This window comes from Lepisma saccharinum, chromosome 2 (genome assembly GCF_977018435.1).
Source record: "Lepisma saccharinum chromosome 2, izLepSacc3.1, whole genome shotgun sequence".
Lineage (NCBI taxonomy): Eukaryota > Metazoa > Arthropoda > Insecta > Zygentoma > Lepismatidae > Lepisma > Lepisma saccharinum.
This window is the reverse complement of record NC_139230.1, coordinates 206,344,951-206,370,070: the sequence shown is the minus strand read 5'-3', so window position 1 is coordinate 206,370,070 and position 25,120 is coordinate 206,344,951. Positions and strand designations below refer to the sequence as shown.

Genomic DNA, 25,120 nt, shown 5'->3' with positions numbered 1-25,120 from the left:
AGTTGTTATTTGTAACGATAAGGGGCTGGACCCCGTATAATGTGACGGGTGCAAAATAGCCTTAGTGCTGATGCACCCACAATTTTAAATTCAAATTCTTTATCTATTTGACATTAATTTCCTTAACAGAGCAGGTTTTTTTTTACAAATTTTGCCAGCCTTAACTACACATAAGCTAGATAATGAATACTTGCTGTTATATCACTATTTTTATACCGTCCTTTTACCAATTCATGCAATATAAATATTATAATAATTAATTTGAATATTTTAAATAATACTATTTTAATTAATGTAATATAATTATAGTTATTTTAGTTTAAACATTATTTTTATTGTTGTTATTATTATTTTGAGACACTTTGTTCAGACCCCCCCCCCCCTCAACATATTTCTAGATAGTACGTGCCTGACTGTATATGAATGCTTTCTGTTGTGTTTAGCTCACGGAAATATGCTATAGTGAAGTAAGGCTTAAAGTGAGCTGGAACTCAACTCTTGCTGTGACATTGAACATTGATTATATTTATTTAATGCACTATACATATCTCCATTCTTTCTTACAGTAATTCTTGTAAACAATCGATTTAGAGGAATAGAGAATGTTTTATACTAAACGTGTCACCTGCCAGTGGGCAGTCAGTAGGTGCCAGACATTAAAGTTGAAATAATGTAATTGTTTCTACATGATTTAATTCCTTATAACTTAGATAACTTATAAATGGAAGTAACATATTTCCGGTAAGAGTTAACTTACGTATGAGTTATGATTATTCAGTGTTTCCGGAAATCTAGTTTTTTTGTTTTTTTTTAAGTGCTATTTCTTTACAATGTAAGTCTGAGTTTTTGAAATGACAGAAATGGCAGATCTTGTGTTTATATATTTACTTTGCATGCAATAATAACAATAATATAAGCTATTGTTATTTTAATTGCACTCATTAATATTATTATTAGTAGTAGTAAGTAGTAGTATTACTCATGTCTATTCATTTCTGGTTTACACTCTGCCTATTGACTGAAACCACTTTTAAGCAAACGTGAAATACGGTAGCTATTGATATTTGTATAATTGAGCCTTCGTAAGGACATTTTGTGTCTATAGTATTTTAAATTTGTTCTTTACAGAACAAGGAGCCTGTGGATACTGATGATAATGTACCTGATGAGGTGGTTAGTACTCTCGAGGCGTTGGCTGCAGATAATCTCAAGGCTTTGACTGTGAGTCAGATCAAGAAGTTGCGTGGTCTAATCGATGAGGCCATGGAAAGGAACAACCAAGAGTTGCAGAAGACTGAGAGGGAAAGGAATGAAGCCTGGAAGGAAGTGTCCAATATTGTACATGGTTCCGTTCCTGTTAGTGATGATGAGGTAAAATGTTTTATTGAATTGAATGGATGGGAGGATTACTGAATATATCAAGTAAGGGATGTAATCAGACTTATTTATTATCAGAACTGGTTGCTTTTAATGGGGACATGTTCAATTCATCCATGAAAACTTGGAAAATCATGCATGGAATTTCAAAAATTTAGTATAAAAAATTTATCTAAAAAAATTGCACAATTATATTCCACAAAACGTTCTCCTGTAATTTGTTATCTTAGCATGTGCAGCAATTTTAATTGACAAATAGTTTGTAATAGAAATATTCTGATTGGAATTTTTTGGCGTTCAAGATGCATCATTCCAATGAAAGTCAGCACTTAACAAATTAATTGAGTGATGTTGGTCTAAGGAAACTACAAGATTGCATTAGATTCAATGGTGAGCACCTAATTTAAATCGAATTTTTTAGTTGTCAACAAGCCAGGACATAATTGAACTATTATTCTTTGTGATTATGCCATAATTTATTTACTAATATTTAATTTCAGGAATACATATTAATTAATGTATAAACTTTAAAATATGCAAAGGTTGTTATGAGTAAAATTGTTGGGGTTGAGGTTTTGACTTTTTAAAATAAAATTTACCAGGCCATGGTCTGACAAAGGTTGAGAGCCACTGCTTTAAAGCATGTGCTAACAAATTATACGTTGAAAATGTACACACAGAAGAAACACCTTTCTGCTTTTTTTTGTGAAGTCTGTCACATTCACATAAATAATCAGAACTATTTCCATGCTATATGAAAAAAACATCATTGCCTGATTTGTTTTTTCAAGGTAAAACCTATTAGAACCATCTGCTTACAAACATGTATTTAGTATGCAAATATAATATTTAGGTTGTTAACTAAATGTTTATAGTTTTTGTATTGTAATGATTATCATTTACGTCCGGTTTTTCCCAGACTAGCCTTATGTTCGGCATCCGGGAGGAATTTAAAAAATATCATAAATGTCGTACATTTTGAGCATCACATAATATTAATTAGGAAAATACATGTTTTAGTTACACAAAGAGAAATCATCAGTGACGTGCACTGAGGAGTAGCTAGTCTAGCAGAGATAGATCAATCAATCTCACGTCTCGAATTATATTCAAATCACAATATTTATTGTTTTGTTAAAGCCACCACAGCTCATATGCAACACCTTCTTTTCCACGCACTTCTCGTCCATCGGTGTTCTCCGCGGGCAAAGCAGGCTGGATACCCTAGCTCGCTCTTCTTCAGCCTGGCCAGTTTCCAGGTAGAAACGGCCGGCCCAAGGAAAAGGAAGATTTCTACCTCTACTTCCCTTGCCCCCACGCTCCCCGCTGCAATGGTTGCAAGCCCAGGCTTTCAGGTCCCCCAGTCTATCTCCTATAGGACAGATAGGGGATTGGTTTCTCATAATTTTTTTATAAATCCTCTAAAGAACACAGGGTAAAATTTTCTGCAGTACTTATGTTCTCTGTATTTACACAACCTTTTACACGTTGTACAATATGTGTGTATGTATAATATGGGATGTAGTTTTATTATTTATAAAATGGGAACGTGTTATGTGCAGACAATAATGTTATGCTTTCTTTCTTTTTTTCTTTTTCAAATATGGAATATATAATGATTAAATTACAAATATGTGCTCAGGCTCTCTCTGACTCTCGTTTTAGTAGTGTTTTATTTAAATATACTACTCGTTGTCTCTAACAGTCATAAATACGGATGTATTTATTTGTGCAAGAGAACGCGTGTTCATATTGTTGCTGGTTTGGTTTATTTTACTTCGCTTTTCTGCCACATTTGGTTATCGCGAAAATGAGGATTGAGTGATGATATGATAAAATTGGTGAAGGGACCTCATATGAACAATCCAGGCCAGGATTCGAACCCGTGATGAGTGCGCATTCTTGTCCTATGTGTTGCAGTGAATAATGAAATAATTTGGAATGAAAAATGTATCTCAGAACTCAAAAAGTCAAATGAATATCATTGAAGAAACTACAAAAAAGTGTGTTGTGTTTTGTTTCCTGTCACCAAATCAACCAAGCGCGGGGAAGTGGTTATCACAACGCGCTACGACACCAGGCGTTCCGGGTTCGAACCCCGACCCGGGCATGGGCGTTCCCTGTGCTCGTTCCTTCATCAGTTTCATCGTATCATCTTCACAATTAACCAAATGTGACAAAAAAGCGACGCTAAGTAACAAAAATGAAATCAAATCATTGATTGATCGCTCAAATTGGTTTATTTTACTTCGCTTTTCCGCCACCCTTGGTACAACAAAATAGATGAAGGAACACACACAAAGAACACAAATGGCCAATCCGAGATTCGAACCCAGGATCTCTGGCTTAAAGTCAAATCAAATAGTTTTTTATTTTCGAATGTGGGTGGGGGTTACGTGTACTTTTTTCTAGTACTCATTCATAATTTTTGCAATCTTTTCCTGTTATTGACATTCTTCTTTTTTGAAGGAATACTGGCCCTAAAGGGAGGAGGGGTGTGACTCACACCAACCCCCCCCCCCTTGAGTATGCCACTGACTGCTACCCCAAGTGTCAACGTCACCGCACGTCACTGGAAATCATGCAAGTTACAAGTCTATGTCCTGCACTTCCAAACTCAATAATGAAATTTATTATAATTGATTCAGTATCCAAAAAGAAAATGAAAGTTTGTGCTAGAACAAAAACTGAAACAATTAATGAACGAAGTTTTGGGGCCACATTCCGATGATGTCACTGTTCAGTGCCTGAGTGGAATATCTTGCCTTGGGGTTTATACTGATGGAACAAGGTGTTTCCAATTCTTAAAGCTGGGCAGGAGTATAAAGAACAAAGCTATTGAACTAAAAACTACCCTTGATGAAGCTTTTGGAAACATTTCAAGTTATGGTAATTGCTGAATATTTGTTTGCCATTCCAGGTCAGAATGAAAGAGTACTTTTATTACCAGCAGCATAACGAAGTCATGGTTAAAGTTGGTTAAATTTCCTGAGCCACCTTCAATTTTCTGCACAAAAATGGAAGATTTCAAGTTGCCAGATGAGTTAAAGGAGAAAGGGAAGGTCAGTGTCAGGAGGAGGGGAGGGAATACAAGAAGAGTAGGTTACAGGATGGAGGGGAGGGGGAGAAACAGCCAGCTATTTATTTATTTACATAAATGAACCCAACAGGCTGATGCCCAGTTAGAGATAGAGAGTTCATGTTACAGGTTATATCATACATGCTTCAGGGAGCGTTATTTGAGAGTGTTTTCATTACATTGTTTTTAAATTTCATATATGGCATACAGAATCAATCAATATTTTTGTCTTCTAAGGCATTGTAGAGGACCCTCATTCTCCAGATAGGGGATTTTTTGACAATGTTTGTTCGTTCGCGCTCTTTTCAAAATAATGTTTGATGATTGGGTCGCATCTTGTTGTTAGGAATGCATAATTTAAATTGTGAGATCCAAAGAGGAGAGCGAAGTTTCCCATTAAATATTTTCCAGAGCAGCAGTAGATCGCGGACTGTCCTTCGATCGTTGAGCCTGTGTGTTTGGAGCTCATCAATTAGATTATTGTACGAATCGAATCTGGGATTGTACTTGCTCTATTTTTGTAGTCTGTACTATACTGTCAGTGTTCCATATAACAGACCCGAATTCAAGTTTTGAGCGTACTAAAGAGTAATATAATATTATAAGGATTTGGGTGTCTCAAAAGCCTCTGCCCATTCTAATAATGAACCCGATAAGTTTGTAATATGGTGAGTGAAAGTCAGCTTAGAGTCAAATTAGATTCCTAGGTCCTTGGCCGTTTCCGATTTTGTGAGATTGATCTTAATTTTATATTGAAAATTTAAGACCGTTCTTTGTTTAGAATAAATAATGGAATAGCATTTTGCTGCATTCAAAGAAAGACCATTGCATAAGCACCACGTACTCATTCTGTCTTGTTGTAGACAAACACAGTCTTCAATACATACTTTTTTTTCTTTGGAAGAATTTTAGGTCATATGCAAATAACGGTTTCCTAGAATTAATCAAGTGTTCTGGTAAGTCGTTAATTAATAGAAGAAATAGTAGAGGTTCTATGTCTTCAATCCCTGAAGATGAGAATGACGTTAGCTCTCAAAAGCTCCGAGCTTATCTGGAAATCACATGGTTGATATCCCGAGAAACTTCTTCAGCTGTCTATTAGTTCAAAGACTTATTGGCTGTTAAGAAAACATTCAACATCACTACATTTCCTAATGGTGATTTATAACCCTTAATTGCAATTGAAATATTGGTAAAAACCAGGGGTAATATACCATTCAAAGCTGTAGGAATTTTACTGTGAGTGGGGAGTGACTTGGTGCTATACCTATTTGTAGGTTAAGCAATTTTTGTATTGGTTTTTGTATTTTTCAGGATAACAATGCAATTATTAGAACTCATGGTGATTGTGAATTTAGGAAGAAGTACTCGCATGTTGACTTGATCTACATGATTGATGGAGTGGACACAGAAAGAGGTGCAGTGACTGCTGGTGGGAGAGGATACTTTTTGACGGTAAGATTTTGCTGTCATGAAATGTGCAATTTTCTTTATGTAATCACAAATAATAGGCATCCATGTTTGCTTGTGAACAAAGCAATTTTTGCTTAACGTTAGGGCTGAGCCCATGTATCAGTATCGACTGATATCATTGTTATCTGTATCAGAAAGCATCCATTGAAATTTATTTACTGATACCAGCCAATACTTGTCCGATACTTTGGCCTTCCATGAGGTCTGCAAAATTGCCACATGCCACTTTTGCAGAGTTTAATTATACCTGAAATTATGCAAAATTCAAAGTTTCCTTGTATTTTACAACAGTTTTGCATGAAAACCTGGATTTTGTAATCACATAACATGTTTTTTCATATTCTGATGTAATTCTTGAATATTTCAAATCAAAACTCTTGGTACATTGATGTATATAATTGGAGTGGGATACTTACACACCAGTATTGATCAATATTTTGAACAATTTTAATTATTACAATTTTGAAGCATCGTAATCAGTATTGTTGGGAAATTGGTGAGGGTATTAGCATCAGTATGATCTTGGCCCTACTTAATGTGAAGATTAAATGCCGAGTTTGTAATTATTTCAATGTCTAATTATTACAATATGGCCACGGTGGCTCAGTCTGTAACGCGTCTGACTACCATGCTCAAGGTCCCGGGTTCGATCCCCGGGAACTTTTCTAACATTGGAAGCGGCCCCGGCACCCACCCAGCATCGAATGACATGGGTACCTGGGGAAACCATAGGGGGTAAAGGCAGTCAGGGGCGTGATGCTGATCACATCACCCCCACTCACGACCGGATCAAGAAAGTGTGGGGCGTTACCCCCACACCTCCTATACACCTTCATGGCATGGTGCTAATCACAGGGGAGCACTTCACTTTTTACTTTTTTTTCTTTATTAACGATTTTTTAAGTTGAAACTTTACAAGTGTTCTGGAGAATTTCAGTTGAATCCATTTGTAGTTCTAAAATATTTGTTATTGGAAATGAAAAATGAAACATTATTTATTATTGTCTGTGTGTGATTACAGGGGCCGGCTGTGTTTCTGAGCCAAGCTTTAGTTCATCTTTCCTTGCAAATTCTCTTCAAGAAAGGATACAATCCACTGTATACACCATTCTTCATGAGAAAAGAGGTTATGCAAGAAGTAGCGCAGCTCTCGCAGTTTGATGAAGAATTGTATAAGGTCTGTACTTTTCTCTCCTCTTATAGATGACTTTAAATTACACTTCTCACAAAAAGTGTGGAATATTGTTATATGAGACACTTAGGCATGGTGGCTTATGTTGGTAAAAAGATGCGGAACGTCCACCAGACAGATACCATGTGTTGTTGCATTCCAAGGCCGTGTCTAACATAACAATATTTATTTATTTATTCTTTCCTCCTTTTTGTGAGGAATGTATTTTCTTAAATATCTTTGTGTGCCGAGTGCTCTTATCTGTTGGTAACCAGGAACAGAATTGTAATTCAACGTGAAATATTGAACACTTCGAACTCGTAGTTAACAAATGTTCAATACAGCACTTTAACCAAATAAATGTGTGTTACTGACTCTTCCATAATTTTTTTTTAAAAGAAAAGCTCAATTCATGGGTGCCTATTTGCCATGGCACCTGAATTTTCAAATTCAGTTCTAAAAAAACTTTTTTATTATTATTTCGAGTTTGCTTACGGTTGTTCATTGATTGAGTTAGTGTTTTAAGTCCACTTTATGCACAATATGGCTAATCGGGACTGGGCCTACAGTTTATATTGGGATCCTAACCACTATGTGCCTCCACCGAGTATTGAGCTCGGGACGAGTTTGCTTGTGGAAATTTCTATTACCTTTTTCTAAATAATAAGTACAGTATGTGATTTTTAATGTTTGATTTCTGTATCACATGTATCATTAAATCAGAATAATAAACAATTTTAAAATCTGCAGTGATATAGTAGAGTCAGCCATGTATTAGAATGCAGGGCATAGTTATTCATGCTCTTACCAGTTGAACCTTCTGTAGGAAGGCCAGTTCAGCTCAAGAATTAATTGCTTTTAAACCAATCTTGTATTAATTAATAAATTAAATGTTTTAAGATCACATTTCAAAATGTGTCGCCTTATCTTACTTAGATTCATGGCTTTCTTAGCCTGTATTTGGGGGGAAAAGCCCAGAAATTGAACAATTGTGATTTTTATCAAAAATCCTTCGCGGATTTCACCAAAAATCTAAATCTGAGAGGTGAAGGTGCACCACTTGCTTGATTTGACATGGAGTCATCCTCACAAGGTGTGCATTCTACATGCTACCAACATTTTCTCAGTACTCAACATCAGTTCTAAATTGACCAGTGGCGAAGATATAGTACAAGCAATGCAAGCACTGCTTGCACTATTAGAATATTATATAATGTACTTATTGTTCTGGCCCTATTTAGTTTTCATCGCACTCAATTTGGGAACTTTTTACGGCCACAAACTCCCTCAGCAGTTCTGAAGCAAGCACCAGACTCAATGCTTGCATCCGCTGGACGATACAACCAATGCACTCAAAGGATCACATGGCGAAGCGTGAAATCTTGTTGGAGAAATGGGCCTGAATCCTCACAGAAAAGCTGAGCCTTCAGTGCTTCTCAGAAAGCAACCGAAAGCAGGAGGAGAGATTGCCAGTAACCAATGTGTGTCTTCATGCACGCATAAACAAGATCGCGAGGATGTTACTAATCATAAAATTACAACTTATTTTGCATTTCGCGAATTTTAAAATGCGTCAAAAATTTGAATGGTTGGGTCAAAGATGGTAAGGGTGAGCGTTTGTGTTTCCGGGAAGAGGAAAGTCTGCAGTTTTCACCCTGTGTCCAGCTCGAATTACGCCACAAGTGTTGACAGCTACAGTGTTGGCAACTATCAAATTATTTACGCGGTAATTCAGGTGAACTGTTTAACAAATTTTACAAGTAAATTCATAAAATTGATGACTTTTGAATATAACTTTTGGGTGAAAATAGAAGTACCTGAAAAAGATCTACCTTCAGATATTTGTAAACAGCACAAAAGTAAATCGTATGCATTGCACACATTAAGAACATACAGGGTGACAATTAATAAACTATATGAAATAAAACTGAAATTAGTGACAAACCACGTAGTACACAAACTATATTGGACATGTAAGTGGCACTGCAGACATTCGGATTTAGGTTATGACATGTTCGATATGTCTGCCATCTCTGACGATGATGTGGGCAGACGAACTGCAAAATTCTGCATGACCCGCTGAAGTGTCGAAACATCGATGTTGTCGATGACCTCCTGAATTTCAGTTTTCAGCTCTGCAATGGTTTTGGGGTTATTTCTGTACACCTTGTCCTTAACATAGCCCCACAAAAATTAGGTCACATGTGTTCAGATTCGGGGAATATGGCAGCCAAGCGAGTCCCCTTCCAGTGGCCTCTGGGTACCCCAGAGCCAGAATGCGGTCCCCAAAATACTCCTCCAGGACGTCAAACACTTCCTTTGCGCCGCAATCGGACTGTTATTGCTCGCATAATATGCCTTCACAAGTGATATATGCTCCTGCATGCTGTACCGTGACATTTTCACTTGCAAATGACCGACATCAACACGTTGCGTGCGCATACGCATTCCCATCATGCCCTGTGGCCAGCCATGCAGTTTGGACGTCATCACGCGAACTGTTCAGAAATTATGACTGTTTTATTTCATGTAGTTCATTAATTGTCACCCTGTACAAACATTTTGTATTATTATGGCACTTAATTACTTGAATATTTATACATACTCTTTCTGTTGTAATGATTTTGATTCCACAGCGTAATTTCTATCTTCAAATTGATATATCTTCTCCCGTGAATGATACAATTAAGAACATAGTTTGGTATCACTTTTTGTCATTTCAGAGCTTTGAAAGTGATCTTGTTTGGATGCTATTGGGGAAAGAGTTTGCAAGGAAGTGGATGTTTGTTGCTGGTGTTTGTGCTGTGAATTAATCGAAACTAACATCAATTTGGGAACGGTTGATACGGCTAAGTGCGGGTGTTTTACTGTTGGTAAATATGTGATAATGCCCGGACACCTTTCACTCATTTATTTCCTTAATTTTACCACCGGTACTTACCTATTTTGCCTTGTGGAACATTCTTTAAGGTGAAATTATGCCTTTTTCCATAAAATACTGTCAACTTTTCATATTACGATTGATTATTTGTCTTACTTGTTCCGCTTCTGTAATATACCATATGGCGTGCACTCGTAATGGATCATTGCACGTCATGACGCGACAGCTTGTGTTTTGTCTATTTTCAGTGCACAAGCAGTGTTTCAAACCTTCATGACGGAAAATTACGTACTATTTCGATTTTTGTTTCATGTTTACCTCCACAAACCATGCACGTTAGCCCCAAAAACCATCCACGGGTAGCCCCACAAACCATTGACGTTAGCCTCAAAATCCATCCATGGGTAGCCTCACAAACCATTGATGTTAGCCCCAAAAACCATCCACAGATAGCCCCACAAACCATTCACACAAGGTTAGGTTAGGCCTGTTAGCACTCATTTCACCCCTAAATTCATCGAAAAAAGAAAGCACGGCGAACAGTTAAAAATAAAAATTTTCGTGAAAAGAAGGCACGTTTGGAAACGCTGCAGAGATCGTGTGACTTTCAATGCTCTCGCCATTTGCACGCACACAATGGAAACTACGGCATAATGTGGCAGGCAATGCCAATTTCTTACGTAAAAAGTGATTAATTCTTGTTCGGCAGCATTAAACTACGAAGTTTTTACTTTCTGTGAAAGAAAATACCTCCAACAACGTCCAGAATGCTAAAAAAACTCATTTCAGTAAGTACTTTCTCCTGTAAATTTGAAGAAATCCATCCAGGCAATATCGCATATTTACCTTACTGTTTACTTGAGATAGGCTGATGAGGACTGGACCTACAGTTTAAAGTGGGATCTGAACAACCGTGCAATGTGCCTCAACCGGGACAAGGCGACAACGTTACAACTTTGCCATCAGCAAGGCCTCAGGGGTGTATTATTTTGCAATTTAAATGGGTGGGTGCGACACTTCCAGGAGTTTGGAATTCATTGTGGTGAGTAAGTCGTCCATGCACGTGTGTCTGTGCTTGAATCGAAATCTTAATGTTTGTCCTCTGTGTCAGAGGCGGTTACTTAAAATACATTTGGGGCAGGGGGTGGGGGGCAAGATTGGAATCAACAATATATTATAGGATATAAATATATATAATTGCTGTCCCTCTACGAGAGTTTGGGGAGTGGCAGAAAGTGTTACAAAGTGACTCCAAATGTGGTTATTGGAGTGCCCAGAAATTCTCAATTACAATCACGGTGCCTAAAATAAACAAACGAGTGGCAATGTTTTGTCATCTTTTGCCCATATTAAAAATAATGTACAAATAAGGGTAATCAATAAATAGGAAATCTCATACCCCTTTAGTCATATATGGACCATTCGTTTGAAAGTAAATATGACGATTGCCAAACTATGGATTAATTTTATTACCGCTACTTTATTATATTTTGATAAATCTAGTATGTTTCTTTTGTTTTGCCTATGAAACTAACTGAGCCAACGAGGCTACATAACTTTTACCCTTACCCCCCTCCCTTCCAGTATGCCATTGTACTATATGCATTGTTGTACTGAGCATCGCTTACACAGACTAGAAATGTATCACTTGCCTCATTTTGTCAGTCCACGCTTTGGTACTGAAATTGACCATGCCACCACACATTCAGATCCAAAATTTTGGCATAGGGGCTTTTTTTTTTTTTTTTTAAGGAATAATGTAGGCTGTTCATGTTTTGATTCTTTTCATTTTCTTGTCACGTAGGTAATTGGCAAAGGAAGTGAAAAGGCTGAAGATAGGGATGTTGAAGAGAAGTATCTAATTGCCACTTCTGAACAACCAATAGCATCATTCCATAGAAATGAGTGGATTTCTGAGCAAACACTTCCAATACGTTATGCTGGTATTTCAACTTGTTTTAGGCAGGAAGTTGGCTCACATGGTCGGGATACTCGGGGCATTTTCAGAGTGCATCAATTTGAAAAGGTACGTATTGTATTAATTTACCACCATATATTTTAGTAATCACAATTATATAGAAGTGGCAAATTTCCTGCAGTATTATTAAGTAGAAATTTTAGTAAAGTATATAGGCTCAACCAGGACTTGAACCTAGGTCCTGGTTAAGCCTGCATTTTTTCACTGAAATTTCTACATATAGATCGACCACAAGGAAAAAAACCTTGGGACGAGAAGTCCCCGCGCAACTTTCCCTTCTTCCCTCCACCTCGGGCCATAAGGAAGCATGGTCAACTCTCCCCCTCCCCTACTAGCGGGGGTACGGTGCACATGACTCGCGGGTCTGCGCAGGTTGTTTTGCTCGTGGTTCCACTATAGTATATCTCCTCTGTGTAGTAAGTGATGAATCATGACATGACATTTTTACATAGTCATCGGAAGACTTGCCAAATGTCAGGGTCGATCTTTCAATGGGAGGGAGTGCACATAATTTCTCCAAAATGTAGTTTAGGCAGAATTTGAAAGTGGCATCAGAATTTGGAGCTACTTCAGAATATGAAAAATCAATTTTTCATCCATCTTGAAATGCTTTCAACAAATGCAAATGCAAAATAAAATCATTCCCTGGGTGTACCTATTTGCAACATGAATTTCAGCTTAAAAACTCTAAATTTGCTACAGGTATCGTGGTGTCAAAATTGGTGACTTTCCCCATCATTACTTAACCACACACTATATTCCAGAGTTTTTACTAAAAACGTCAGCTCAAGTAATGTCCTAACATAGCTGAGACTTGGTTTTCTTAATCTATGAAAATCTAACCTCAAATATTAGCATAACTTAAAGCTCTCTCAAGGCATGTTAAATCGTCCACCATTTTTAAACATGGTGACAACAATCCTTTAAGTTATCTTGTAACTCTAAAAATTTCAACTCTAAAGCTTAACATTTATGGCAAAATGTATGTTTGCGATTTTACCACCACTTGTCTCCTAAACTATGAAATATAATTTTAAAAGTTTTACTGCAAAATTGCAGACTTGACAGATTATCCACAATGACTGAGTTTAGTTCCTTATAATCCGAAAATTGTTGACAGACAGTTTTGGGGGAAAAGAGAGCATGGTATAGAGCGTGCATACAACATGAGTAAAATCAGTTTTTCATTCACCGTCTTGAAACACATTGTTCAATTTCACTCACATGCAATACCATTGTAGTCTGCCAAGTTTTCTAGCTGCAGAAACATGTTATCATTGTCACTAAATAGATGACTTGTCTTTCTTTGCCCATCCACCCCACCCATGCTCCTCCTAAATCGTGCATTATGTTTCAATAATTTTATTGTGAATTAACAGTGCAAGTATTGTCACAATGCTCCTGAAAGTTTGATGCTCAAAGCTCGAAATTGTAGTCTATAAAAATGTTTTAAAATGTCAAAAATGGTAAAAATGTGAAAGTATATATATGCATTGTATTTACTTGAGTACCCTATACCCCCTATTTTTAAGTAAAAAAAATGAAATTGTGGTAGATTATGAGTGTGCTCGACTTCTTGGGTATAGAGCTCCTAACCACAACTAACATTTATCCTACATGGGCAAGCAACTCATTAAGTTCAATCAATGCACTGAACTGGAGGAGTCACTGTCTCAGTGCAAGGCATTGGAAAGAAAACAGAACACTTGCACACATACTAAATTTTGAGAAATGAAATGAATCATTTGATTTAATTATACCACAGTTAACTTTATATCACTTTCATGACATTTCAATAAAATGTACTCAATTCTCCTTTGTAATGTTTTATACATGGAAAAATTTATTGTAAAAGTTGATCGTCACAGGTGAAACTATGTGGCTTGCCCACATACGGAAGTGACTGATATCTAAACTGCTACCACATTTCAAAATTTTGTTCGTTCAATGTTTTATCTAAATATTTCAGACCCTTTTGATTTTTTGTTTCTTGGATGTATGTTCATATTATTTCTTGTTAAAAGTCTATTTCTAGCATGATTTGAGAAAAATATCCTGAAAAAACCCACTGTGACTTGTACCACATTAATTATTTTGAGTATTATAAGCTTGGCTAAGCCTTTACTTTACAAGTTTTCTCAAACTGTTGACAATTCTAGAATCTCACAATTATTTAAAGCAATAATTTACATTTTCTGAAAAAAAAAACACATTTTGAGTGGTTTTTTTGGTGGGTTTTTTCAAGGGACTCGCAGCCCTACACTTTTTTTTTATCATGAAAATTCAAGAAACCATTTTATTATTGAATCACTGCTTTCTTTGCTGATGATATATGTGTGTTATTTATTAATTATAATAATTACAAACACTACTATCATTAATAACAAATAATAACCAATGATTGCATGAGTGTCTCTCATATATTTTATCATTCACTAAAACTCACAAATCCATAATATTTTTTTATTAATGCATTCTTGTTTGTAGAAGTGCAGTTGTTTATTAAATACAATAATTACCACCATTACCAACCAATTGTACACTGTCAGTGGCTTGAGTGTCTCGAATGAGAAGCATTCAGTGATGACGCCTGATAAGCCCACCATGTGCATTTGCATTACATTTGTTATGTTTTTATGAACAAAAGTAGTACATAAATATTGGGAACATCCTAGAGAACAATGTAATTTATTTACAAATAGTTGAAATATCTAAAAAATAGATGTGATGGGCCTGCAAGCACCCCTCCCCTTGGTAAACTAGGGTTAAAATTGTATCTGAACCACTATGCAATATGTGTCCACTGCAATTGGCCAATATCTATGTCTAGGCTGCTACATCATGTACATTTTTTATCTAGTTGTAGAATATGTCACTACTGTAAACTCATAATAGTAACTTCAAGTGAAATAGGTTAGCTGTAATTGGTAAAAAGCCAAAATTTCTGTTTTTATTTTTAAAAAAGCCAGCTTTTTATCAGAAAAAAACGTCCATTCAAGAAAGCAGGAATGCCTGCTTTTTTGCAACTCTATTACTTATACTGAACCACTTCATTCTTCCCACTGGCATCTTCACACAGCTCTGGTTGGCCTTGTATGTGCTATGCTCTGCAATGTGCATATGAGTTATAAATGCTATTTTCAAGAGAATAAACAAAACCACCACCTAATTTGACACGAATCCCAATATATTGCAGGAATAAAGAAAAAGTGACATCTAGTGGTTGGAATTTGAAAGACGAGTTCCAATACATGCGCACACGAGAATTGGTCTGATTATAGCCCATCTTTCATTCACAATAAAATTTTATGGGGAATGATGGACAACTATAACTGTCGCTTGTCCAGAACGTGTTAGTCTGTCCCATGCTTACTATGTATTTACGGAAATATCAGATTGTTAAAAATTATTGGAATTTATTGATGATGATATGCATGTCACTGTTGGTTGGTAACTATTACATACCATAATACAAGCTGTCTCATAAAAGAATGGTGTGGTTTCAAAAGTTAATGAAAAAGTTATTTCTCATGTTACACGGGCACAACATACACTGTCAGCAGAGAAACTGTCCCAAGTTTCATGTGCGTTAATTACAACATGACACACATCCACATGGTAATCAAACTCATTCCATACTGGGTGTAGCATGTCCGCTGTCATGGCCTGCAGTGCATCCGTCATCCTATAATGAAGTTTATGGATGGACATGGGCAATGGTGATACATAAACACTGCCTTAAACGAGCCCCCAAAGAATGAAATCACATGGTCTAAGATCCGGCGAATCAGCAGGAGAGATTTTTTTTACCGAATGTCTGATCCAGTGCTGTGGAAGAACACCATTGAGAAGCAACATTCGGGGGTGGGGGGAGCTCCGCCCAGTTGTAGAATGTAAATGTCATAATTGGTATTCAGGCAGGACACCTTGCTTGAAGTCCCTCTAGTCACCGACTTGGAGGAACTTCACTGAAATGCCTCATGCACTTTTTAAATGTTGTCATCTGTCACATGAGTTGGCCAGGACTCTTTCCTTTACACAAGCATCCAGTTTCCAGAAACTGCCACTACCACCTGGTTATCTTATTCTCGTGGTGTGCATCTTTTTAAACCGTGCACTAAACTCGTGCTGCACCATAATCACAGATCTGGGCACCTCAAAAAGGAGCACACAGAAAGCCTTCTCCTGCTGTGATGCCATCTTGGAAACTGATCCTGCAGCCTCCCAGTAAGCGTGAGAATCAAACTGTTGGTAGCGTATGAGAAACTTGGACAGTTTCCACTGCTGAAGGTGTATTTTTCACCTGTGTAAGATGAGAAATAAATTAACTTCTTTTGTGTAACTTTTATGCCCTAATGCATGCTTGTCTTGTAGGTGGAGCAATTTTGCATCACTTCACCACATGATGATAAATCATGGGAAATGTTTGAGGAGATGGTAAGCAATGCTGAGGAATTCTGTAAACTTCTCGGTATTTCTTACCGAATAGTCAATATTGTTTCTGGAGCTTTGAATAATGCTGCAGCCAAGAAGTTTGACGTAGAAGCTTGGTTTCCAGCCTCGGGTAAGTATGACCCAGTTAAAGTTAAACCTTTATAAACCAGCTGGGTCATTTCAACCCAAGTGCATGTAACACCCTTCCTGATGGCTGGTATGTAGTTGGCCAAGATCATATGACTATTATATTCCTTTCTGCAAAACAACTATTGATATTTGATTTATATGCATGTGAATGTGTGCGATTCTTCAACTTGTTTTGGAAATATGTTCTTTTTGGTGATGTTATTGTTCAAAGTTGTCCTAGCGTTGTGTGATAAGGGAGACCCTGACTTCACTTGTCTCCCTTATCGCACAAAGTAAGGACAACCCTGCATTGTGACATCACTCGAGGAATGCCTACGTTGTTAGGTTATGTCTTGTTAGGTTTGGTTCTCTTATCATAAATACACTGTAAATGTATTATTTGTGCTAAGATAACTAAACCCAACAAGCCTAAAATAACATATTAGGCTCATTATGTTTAATTTATAATTGAGGTTCTTCAAACTTAATACTACATTTCTGGAATACTTGATTCATACCCTTTCCAACGATGGATGATACATATTTCTAATAGGAAGGGTCGATTCGACATCCTTACCCAAATGAATATGAGAAATATATTGTGAAAATCATTAAATTTTTATATTAGGTATTGCTCCAAACACAAATTATTTTACAAAAAAGAAACAAATTTAAGTAAAATATCCAAATTAAAATAATAATTGCATTCATGTACATATAATAGGGCTGCTTGCTTGTTTCATATTGTATCTACTGTAATCTTACGTAAAAACTGGGATAATATTTACTTTATTCTCAAAACTATTAATAGATGTTTTCATTAATTTTGATGGCCTCTTCCACCATCCACTGAGAAATTTTGGAACCACTGGTTTAATTAAGTATAAAATGTGGAGCACAATATGGTGTTACACTGATAAGACAATATTTTGACGCAAGTAAAATAATTTTACTATGCAAGACAAATTTTCTTTGTTAACATAGTTCATTGCTTAAATTATTATCTCATTGATTGGAGCCGGCCCCCATGGCATTGTGCTACGATGCCAGGGGTCTTGGGTTCAAATCCCAGCCTGGGCATGGATGTTTTGTGAGTGTCCATTCATGAATTTCATCATCACTCATCCACATCTTCACAAATTAGCCAAAAGTGGCAAAGAAAGCGAAGTAAAATAAAGCAAATCAATCGATCAATCATTGATTGGAATACTTGTAGCCCTGTACAACTTAATACTGATATTAATGACTGTGAACATCATTTTCACTTTTTCTATTTAGTCTATTCAGTATTATTTTTTTACTTGGGATTTTAAAATGTAATATCTGTCTTTGCAGGTGCTTTCAGGGAATTGGTATCATGCAGCAATTGCCTTGATTATCAGTCCAGGAATCTTCATATAAGATATGGACAAACAAAGAAGATGAATGCACAAGTGAGTGCACTTTTTTTCTTCATTTAAATTAGGGCTAAGGTGTAGAATCAATATCAGCTGATAATAGTTGGTATTAGAAAGTATTGGTTTATATTTAATGAAAGATACTGGCTGAAGATTTATTATTTTTATATATTTTCCCTGGAGTTGCATAAAAGCAGGCTTTTTTGAGGGGGAGTGACAAATTTTAGCATTTTTGCCAACTGCAGCTAACCTATTTCATGTTGTGAGTTTATAGAGGTTTGTAATGACAGTATAAATTCAGTTTTACTTACGTTTTTTGCGAGTATAGTTCGTTCTTCAATTACGACATTTCGAGAGATAACTTCTCTCTTCTTCAGGTTATAAGCAATTCATAGGGTCTTAGCTTCGTCAAAATATTTCTTCCATAGTCAACAGGATCAAGGATTAGATGAAATGTGAGCGGGGAAAAAATATAGAAAGATCAATTACACACTGACAATTTACGTGCTTAAAAGCCATCGTTACCTAAGTTAAAACCTATTATAAAAACTTATTGGTCCTCCTGCATAAATTTTTAAAAACTGTAAAAACCTTTAAAATTCTAAAAACCGTTCACTATTTCACAGTCAAGTTGTCTGCAATGAGCTTCCCTTGCGAATTTGAATTTAGAAATTAGAATTAGAATTAGAATTTTAAAGGTTTTTACAGTTTTTAAAAATTTATACAGGAGGACCAATAAGTTTTTATAATAGGTTTTAACTTAGGTAACGATGGCTTTTCAGCACGTAAATTGTCCATGTGTAATCGATCTTCCTATATTTTTTCCCCGCTCACATTTCATCTAATCCTTGATCCTGTTGACTATGAAAGAAATTTTGACAAAGCTAAGACCCTATGAATTGCTTATAACCTGAAGAAGAGAGAAGTTATCTCTCGAAACGTCGTAATTGAAGAATGAACTATACTCACAAAAAAACTTAAGTAAAACTGAATTTATATTGTTAATCTTGTGAGTAATTTGCACATAGTAAATATGAATTTTGTAATGACAGATTTTGCAACTAGCTAAATAATTTTTCATGGTGTAGCAGCCAAGACACAGATATTGGCCATTGCTTCTTGCTACTAACTTGTTTTTTCCTTTCATATGTAAGTGTGTGTGTATCCAGTGATGCAGAAGAAATGCTGTTTTCTTGCAATCAAGAGGTAGTAGTGGAGGAGACATTGCAGAGTGGTTCAGAATCCAGTCTAAAAATATAGTCCTAATTAGCATTTTTGATATTGACCTGTCCATAGTATGTAATAAACTAGCAGTTGTCAATTTCCTCTGTTGTTATAAGAAATTATACTAGCAGATAGTTTTTTCAATTGAAAACTGATAATGATTTGGCTGAAGATACAATAATTTTATTTTTCAGACTGAATATGTGCACATGCTGAATGCTACAATGTGTGCCTCTACCAGAGTTGTTTGTGTCTTACTAGAAGCAAATCAAACTGAAACTGGAATCAAGATCCCAGAAGCATTGAAAACCTATATGCCAGAAGGTAAGTTAATGACTTGTTGTTCCGAAAAATAACCAATATTATAGGACAGGTTTTATGTGTGTAGTGGTGAATGTGAACTTCAAAACTGACACAGTAAATTCACGCAAGTTTTGGTATTACCAGGGCCACATATTTATGGTGAATAAAAGATTGGGCTTTTGGTACAAAAACTAGGCACATTTCGGGATGATAAGATGTATATAAAATGGCATTTTGGTGTTAAAATGTGACATGCACCTAATGACTTTTGTGTAAAAATGTGACACACACCTAATGACTTGTGTAAATTGTCCTAAGTTTGCTAATGTCCCTCAATCAGACTTCTCAGCATTTTTTTGTAAGGCAAGGAACTACGACAACTTAAGTTACACAAACTCTATGCATGCAGGAAAACAATTTATGTTACTTTCACAAATAACACATTTCAACATTTTCCTTCATCTATTCAGAGAAACCAACACTCTTGTACACAATATTAACTTATCAATGTTAATCACATTAAACACTGAAAAATTAATAAACATGTAACTTACAAATTGTTACTTTCATTTCAATGTTCGTATTCCCTTGCATTCTAGATTATTCCCTTTCGTTCTATCATGTCAAGAGTTCCACACACAGGATGGTTGTCAATGACAGTTTAACAGAAATGCATCATCACTCTCACTGAAATGTCAGTGATCACTGACAAGGCCATTACAAATGGTGAAAATTTTTCACAATTTGTTTGAAAAACTGCACAAAATAAAAATTTCCCTTCTAATAGCACATTTATGTAGTTATCTGAGTATTAAGTTTATTCCTGTGTAAAGGAGTTCATTTTTGCTTCTCAAGTATTTACAACAGAATTAATCAATTTTTTGTGACTTGCATAACTCTCAGGATAATTCAGACTTCAAAAAGTGTTGTGGTGGTAAATCAACTCTAAATTTCATGTTTAAGAGTTTATTTCACATTTTGCACTTCATTCCACATCATTTCGTGGCAGAATATGTTAGGAAAATTCACCTCTCACCTTTGAAAAATACGAAAAATGAATATTGAAGTGTGTTATTTCACATTTCATGTTTCTGTCAACCTTTAGGTATTACCTGTTCTACTCAATGCCAAATGGAGTCAAAATGGAAAGTTGAGATGATAGGTGTATTTATAGTTTAGGCTGTTGTGACAATGTGATTGATAATTGTATGAAAGGAAACTCACAAGGGAACACTCATGTCTAAGCCAGGACTCAAACCTTGAACCTTCAGTGCATTGAGCTACCAAAACAAAAGCTGAGATGGTATAGGTATTAATATTGTAGGTGTTTGCATACATTGAACGAATTCGTACAACAGAATTATTGTCATTGAGATCATATCCAACTAACAGGCTTCCATTCTCTCTCTAAGTTGGAGTAGTTCAATCCCAAATTCAAGTCAAAGTAGTTGACTGTCCTTACAAATTTCCTTCTTGTCCATGCAAACATTAACCTTCTCGCAGGTCTCTTAGGGAGATTTCAGACCAACATGAGACATTCCACTTGGGAACGAGTCAATCAACAATAACGTTTCACACCGTAGCAACATGACAGGCTGCACGAGCCTGTGTTCGATTGGTGAAATCCTCAATTGAAACATGTCACCTGTTGCTTCACTGTGAATTCTCCCTCACAGCCAGACTTCCACAAAGATCATGTAAAATAGTTTTCCCTCTCCTTCATGCATGTTGCATGGTCCATCAAAGTCTTCCTAATTTCATTCTTCTAACATTGGAAGAGATTATGCATTACCATTGAGTATATTTTCAATTTTTGAACAGAAAAGTGACATGCGTTGCCTGAAATAAGCCTGATTTTATTTTCTTCTTCACATTGCTCCTAAGTTCTTGAATGTTAAAACTGATTCAAATTGAGTTATCAATAAGTAAGTGTTGAATATTACCTTTGCACTTGACTTCACCTATTCAGTTTTGTCCTTGCCAACATAGATAGCTACTTTTGCTCCAGTGTTTAAAAGTACAGTTTTCTAGCATTACACTTGGTTGTAGTTTTATTTGCATTATTCCCTGATAAGTCAACACCACTTTTCTAATTACTTACTTTATTATTTTTTTAAAAGAGAGAGAAAAACACCTCTTTGTACTACTAATAATAATAACCAAAGAGAAAAATGTTTTGGGGTTAATTTTAATATTTCTTGATTGCTTCTATATCCGTTTATTAACTTTAGATAAAATCTGTTTTTATGAGATGCATATATTTGTGGATTAGGTTTATTTTAAGTAGGGATAGGAGAGACTATTCGGATCTCTATTGATATCAGCTGATGTAGACATATCAGCATGCATTTATGTGTAAAATTGATGCTGTTTTTACTGATCTCATGTACAGTATGTAACAAAATAACAGCACCACTTAACACAATGGAACGCAAACTGTGTTTTAGGTGATATGTAGACAATTATACCTCTCATATTTTACTTTAGATTAATCCTGAGCCTTGTTTTATATGTCGGTATATGAAAAACCAGTGGATTTCAGGGCCATAATCTTGCCTTGTTTGCATGGTGAAGTGTCACTTAGGATTTTCTCCATGCCTGTACAATGGTCACAGTTACTGGACTTTAGTAATTGAGAATAGTCCAGACTACATCTCAGACACACTTTAGTAATCTAGCGATAGAGTGAAATCCATTACGCAGATTTTCCACCCACTATTCACATGATTTCCTGCACGTCAGGAACAGGCGACAGCCATTTGCACACAGACATCAGACACACCTGTTGGCAGAGAGTGGAATGAAAGACAGCAGTGCAAAATAACAAAAAAGAATCAAGGAACAATCCCAGGTGTAATTTGCCATTATTTTGCACATTATTACAATGGTAATTTAAACATATTTCAATATTCTCATTTTTAGCGGTGGCGCAATTATTTTGTTACAGACTGTATGTATAAGTAGCCTGTAATTTAGTGCAAAATTCTGCTGTTTTTGTGTTGTTTTTTTAAAATATAATTTATATGTCATGGTTTGGTAAAGTAAATGTCTACATGTGCCATTCTTTTTCAAAGGCAAAAAAAAACATTGCAGTCACGTGGCTATATGCATTAAGGAAAAGAACATTTTCAACACACACTTAACATCAGCACTACTGAAAACTGATTTAACGAAACAATTTGATTACTCGTGAAAACATTCTACAGTTAAAATGTTCTATCCTGCATGTAATGGTGCTTATTGCATTTATTCTTGATTTCGTAGCATACAAAGAAGAAATCCCATTTGTGAAGCCAGCTCCAATTGAAGAAATGGAAACAAAAAAGCAACGAAAAACAAAGACAAGTGAAGGTGGGAAAGGTGATGACAAGAAGAAGGAAGAATGAATGACATTACTTCACAAGTTTACTTAAAAATGCCATGAAGTGATTTGGCACGAGTGATTGTGTTAGCTTTTGGTACCAAAATTACAGAAATAAATATGTTTCACTATTCTGTTACCTGAATGCATGTTTTACTAAATCATGTACAGTAGTGAGCAGAAATGGGTAGGAGTTGACATACATAAAACAAGAGAAAAAGGTAAATGTGGAATTTATATCCATCACCTAACCCTTACAGCGAGATTATGCAAATCACAATAAATTTGCACATTGTATACCATGGAGGTATCCTTGTTTGGTGGAGTGTGGCTAGTAAAGGACTCTTGAGAGTGTTACTTTGATAAAATAGTAGTAAACATTTACCTTGGAAATGAATCTCAACATCCCCAGCTTTTTACATCAACGATCTTTGGTCAAAAGATTGAAACGTCAAATTTCATATTTATTTACTGATCCAGGTACATTTTTATTACCTCTTTATTAATAGGAATGCAGTTGCCATAAATTTTAATAGCTACTTTTACTTTACTCTTGTTTAATATTGTGCTGCAAGATAATATATTCTATTCTTCCATTGTTTATGTGTTTTCAGGATTCATATGTCTATATTTTTTACAGGTTAATCATGATCAGGTTGAACTGATAAAAATAGATGGAACAAAAAATGATATGTCCTAACGCAGTAATGTTCAAACCTAAAAATTAACTTCACTATATTGTGTCTGGACTACATCCGACTTTTGTTCATGCCTGTACAAACTTTATCTCTTCTTACCTCGTGTAGATAATCTAGGTATCATCAAGAGGTGTAGCTGACCGCACAGGTGAAGTTACATAGTGGCAGTTAACTTCACTGTTTGGGACAGGAGCATGCTGGGAGAGAGGGAGAACATACTGAGCAAATATCATTGCTGTATTCACATACTCACTCTGTACCCACACCCACAGAGAGAGAAAGTGTGAGAGCGAGCTAGCTTTGTCAAAAATTATTTTCACTAAAATATAGTGAATTTAGTGTCAAGTAATCTCAAAATTTCAGTTATCAAACCTGATTAGTTCATATTTCAAATATACAATACCATTTGTACTCAAACTTGGTCCATATGATACTGCACTGAAATGCTAAATTGTACAAAAAATTTATGAATTTATTGCTGAATAACATGATTCGAAAACTTGGCTTAGTTTTGCAGTAAATTTCTATGTTCAAAATTTCACCACCTCAGAGGTCTTCACCAGGAAGCCAATTGTTAATAGCATGTCAGTAAAATTAAAAGTTGCCAGATTTGTGCATTGCTTCACTATGTGGATACATGAAAAAATATTAAAATGTACTTGGTGTGGTTCTGCATTATTACATGGTTGTTAGTTAGTGTGGTAAATTTCTCGTATCGGACAAACGGCTGAAATTTGCTAGTTCATTTAATTTGAATATTCATACTTAGTATGGATTCTGCATTGAGAAACATTGCTGAAGGTGGCATTTCACTTATTTCATGGAAATAAGCTCTATTTGCGACATATTGAGTAAGTTTTCTTAGTTTCCTTTTGCCTTTGGTAACACGCAAAATGGCGGTCACAGTTTCACTACCGTACTCGGCATGCAGTGTTTCCACCCCACTGCACCCAAAAATACCTACGTAGCCCCACAAACCATTGACGCATAGCCCCACGAACCATTTCCAGTAAGGTTAGGTTAGGTAGGGTCACGTATAGGTTACAATAGTTAAAAATTGGTTTCGAAAAAAATATACGTAGCCCCACACACCATTCTCGCATAGCCCCATGAACCATTTGCAGAAACGTACCTTCTTCAGTTACAAAAACACATGTTTGGAAACACTGACTGGGATTACGTCATCACACACAGGCTACATCCACCTGGAAGTAAATGGATGCAAGAGCTTCCGTGCATCGGTCACACATTTATATCAAAAAATAGATGATTTACCGGCAAAATTCAATGAATGATGTGAGAAAACACTTCCCCGAACTTCCAGAAGTATAAAGAAACTGCATTTCTGCTGTAAATTTGAAGAAATCTATTTGTCCGATACGAGAAATTTACCGTTAGTGTTTCAAAAGCTACGTTTTTCTTCAAGGCACACAATCTGCCATTCAGTGTACCTTGAGAAAGAAGACATGTGTTTTTTGAAATGTTGATAACCATTTAATAAAGTAGATCCAGGCTGTAAGTACCTATTAATCCTATTTTGTGTATGCTTATGGAATGTTCATGAAGGTAAAGTTCCTAAAGACTAATTATTTACCATGTACAGAAAATAAAGTAG

At 35.9% G+C, this 25,120-nt stretch overlaps 1 protein-coding gene across 1 annotated transcript in view; it reads left to right on the top strand.

Moving 5' to 3' along the window:
- LOC145984282 (putative serine--tRNA ligase, cytoplasmic) overlaps positions 1–24,117 on the top strand; it is a 32,830-nt gene extending 8,713 nt beyond the window's left edge. The window contains exons 3-10 of the mRNA XM_083117920.1: positions 1,129–1,371; positions 5,771–5,911; positions 6,951–7,106; positions 11,786–12,007; positions 16,334–16,523; positions 17,858–17,955; positions 19,338–19,467; positions 22,711–24,117. Of these exons, the coding sequence (XP_082974046.1) occupies positions 1,129–1,371; positions 5,771–5,911; positions 6,951–7,106; positions 11,786–12,007; positions 16,334–16,523; positions 17,858–17,955; positions 19,338–19,467; positions 22,711–22,832 (1,302 nt within the window). The 3' untranslated portion in view covers positions 22,833–24,117. The remainder of the gene's footprint in view (positions 1–1,128; positions 1,372–5,770; positions 5,912–6,950; positions 7,107–11,785; positions 12,008–16,333; positions 16,524–17,857; positions 17,956–19,337; positions 19,468–22,710) is intronic.
- Positions 24,118–25,120: the final 1,003 nt, after the last annotated feature.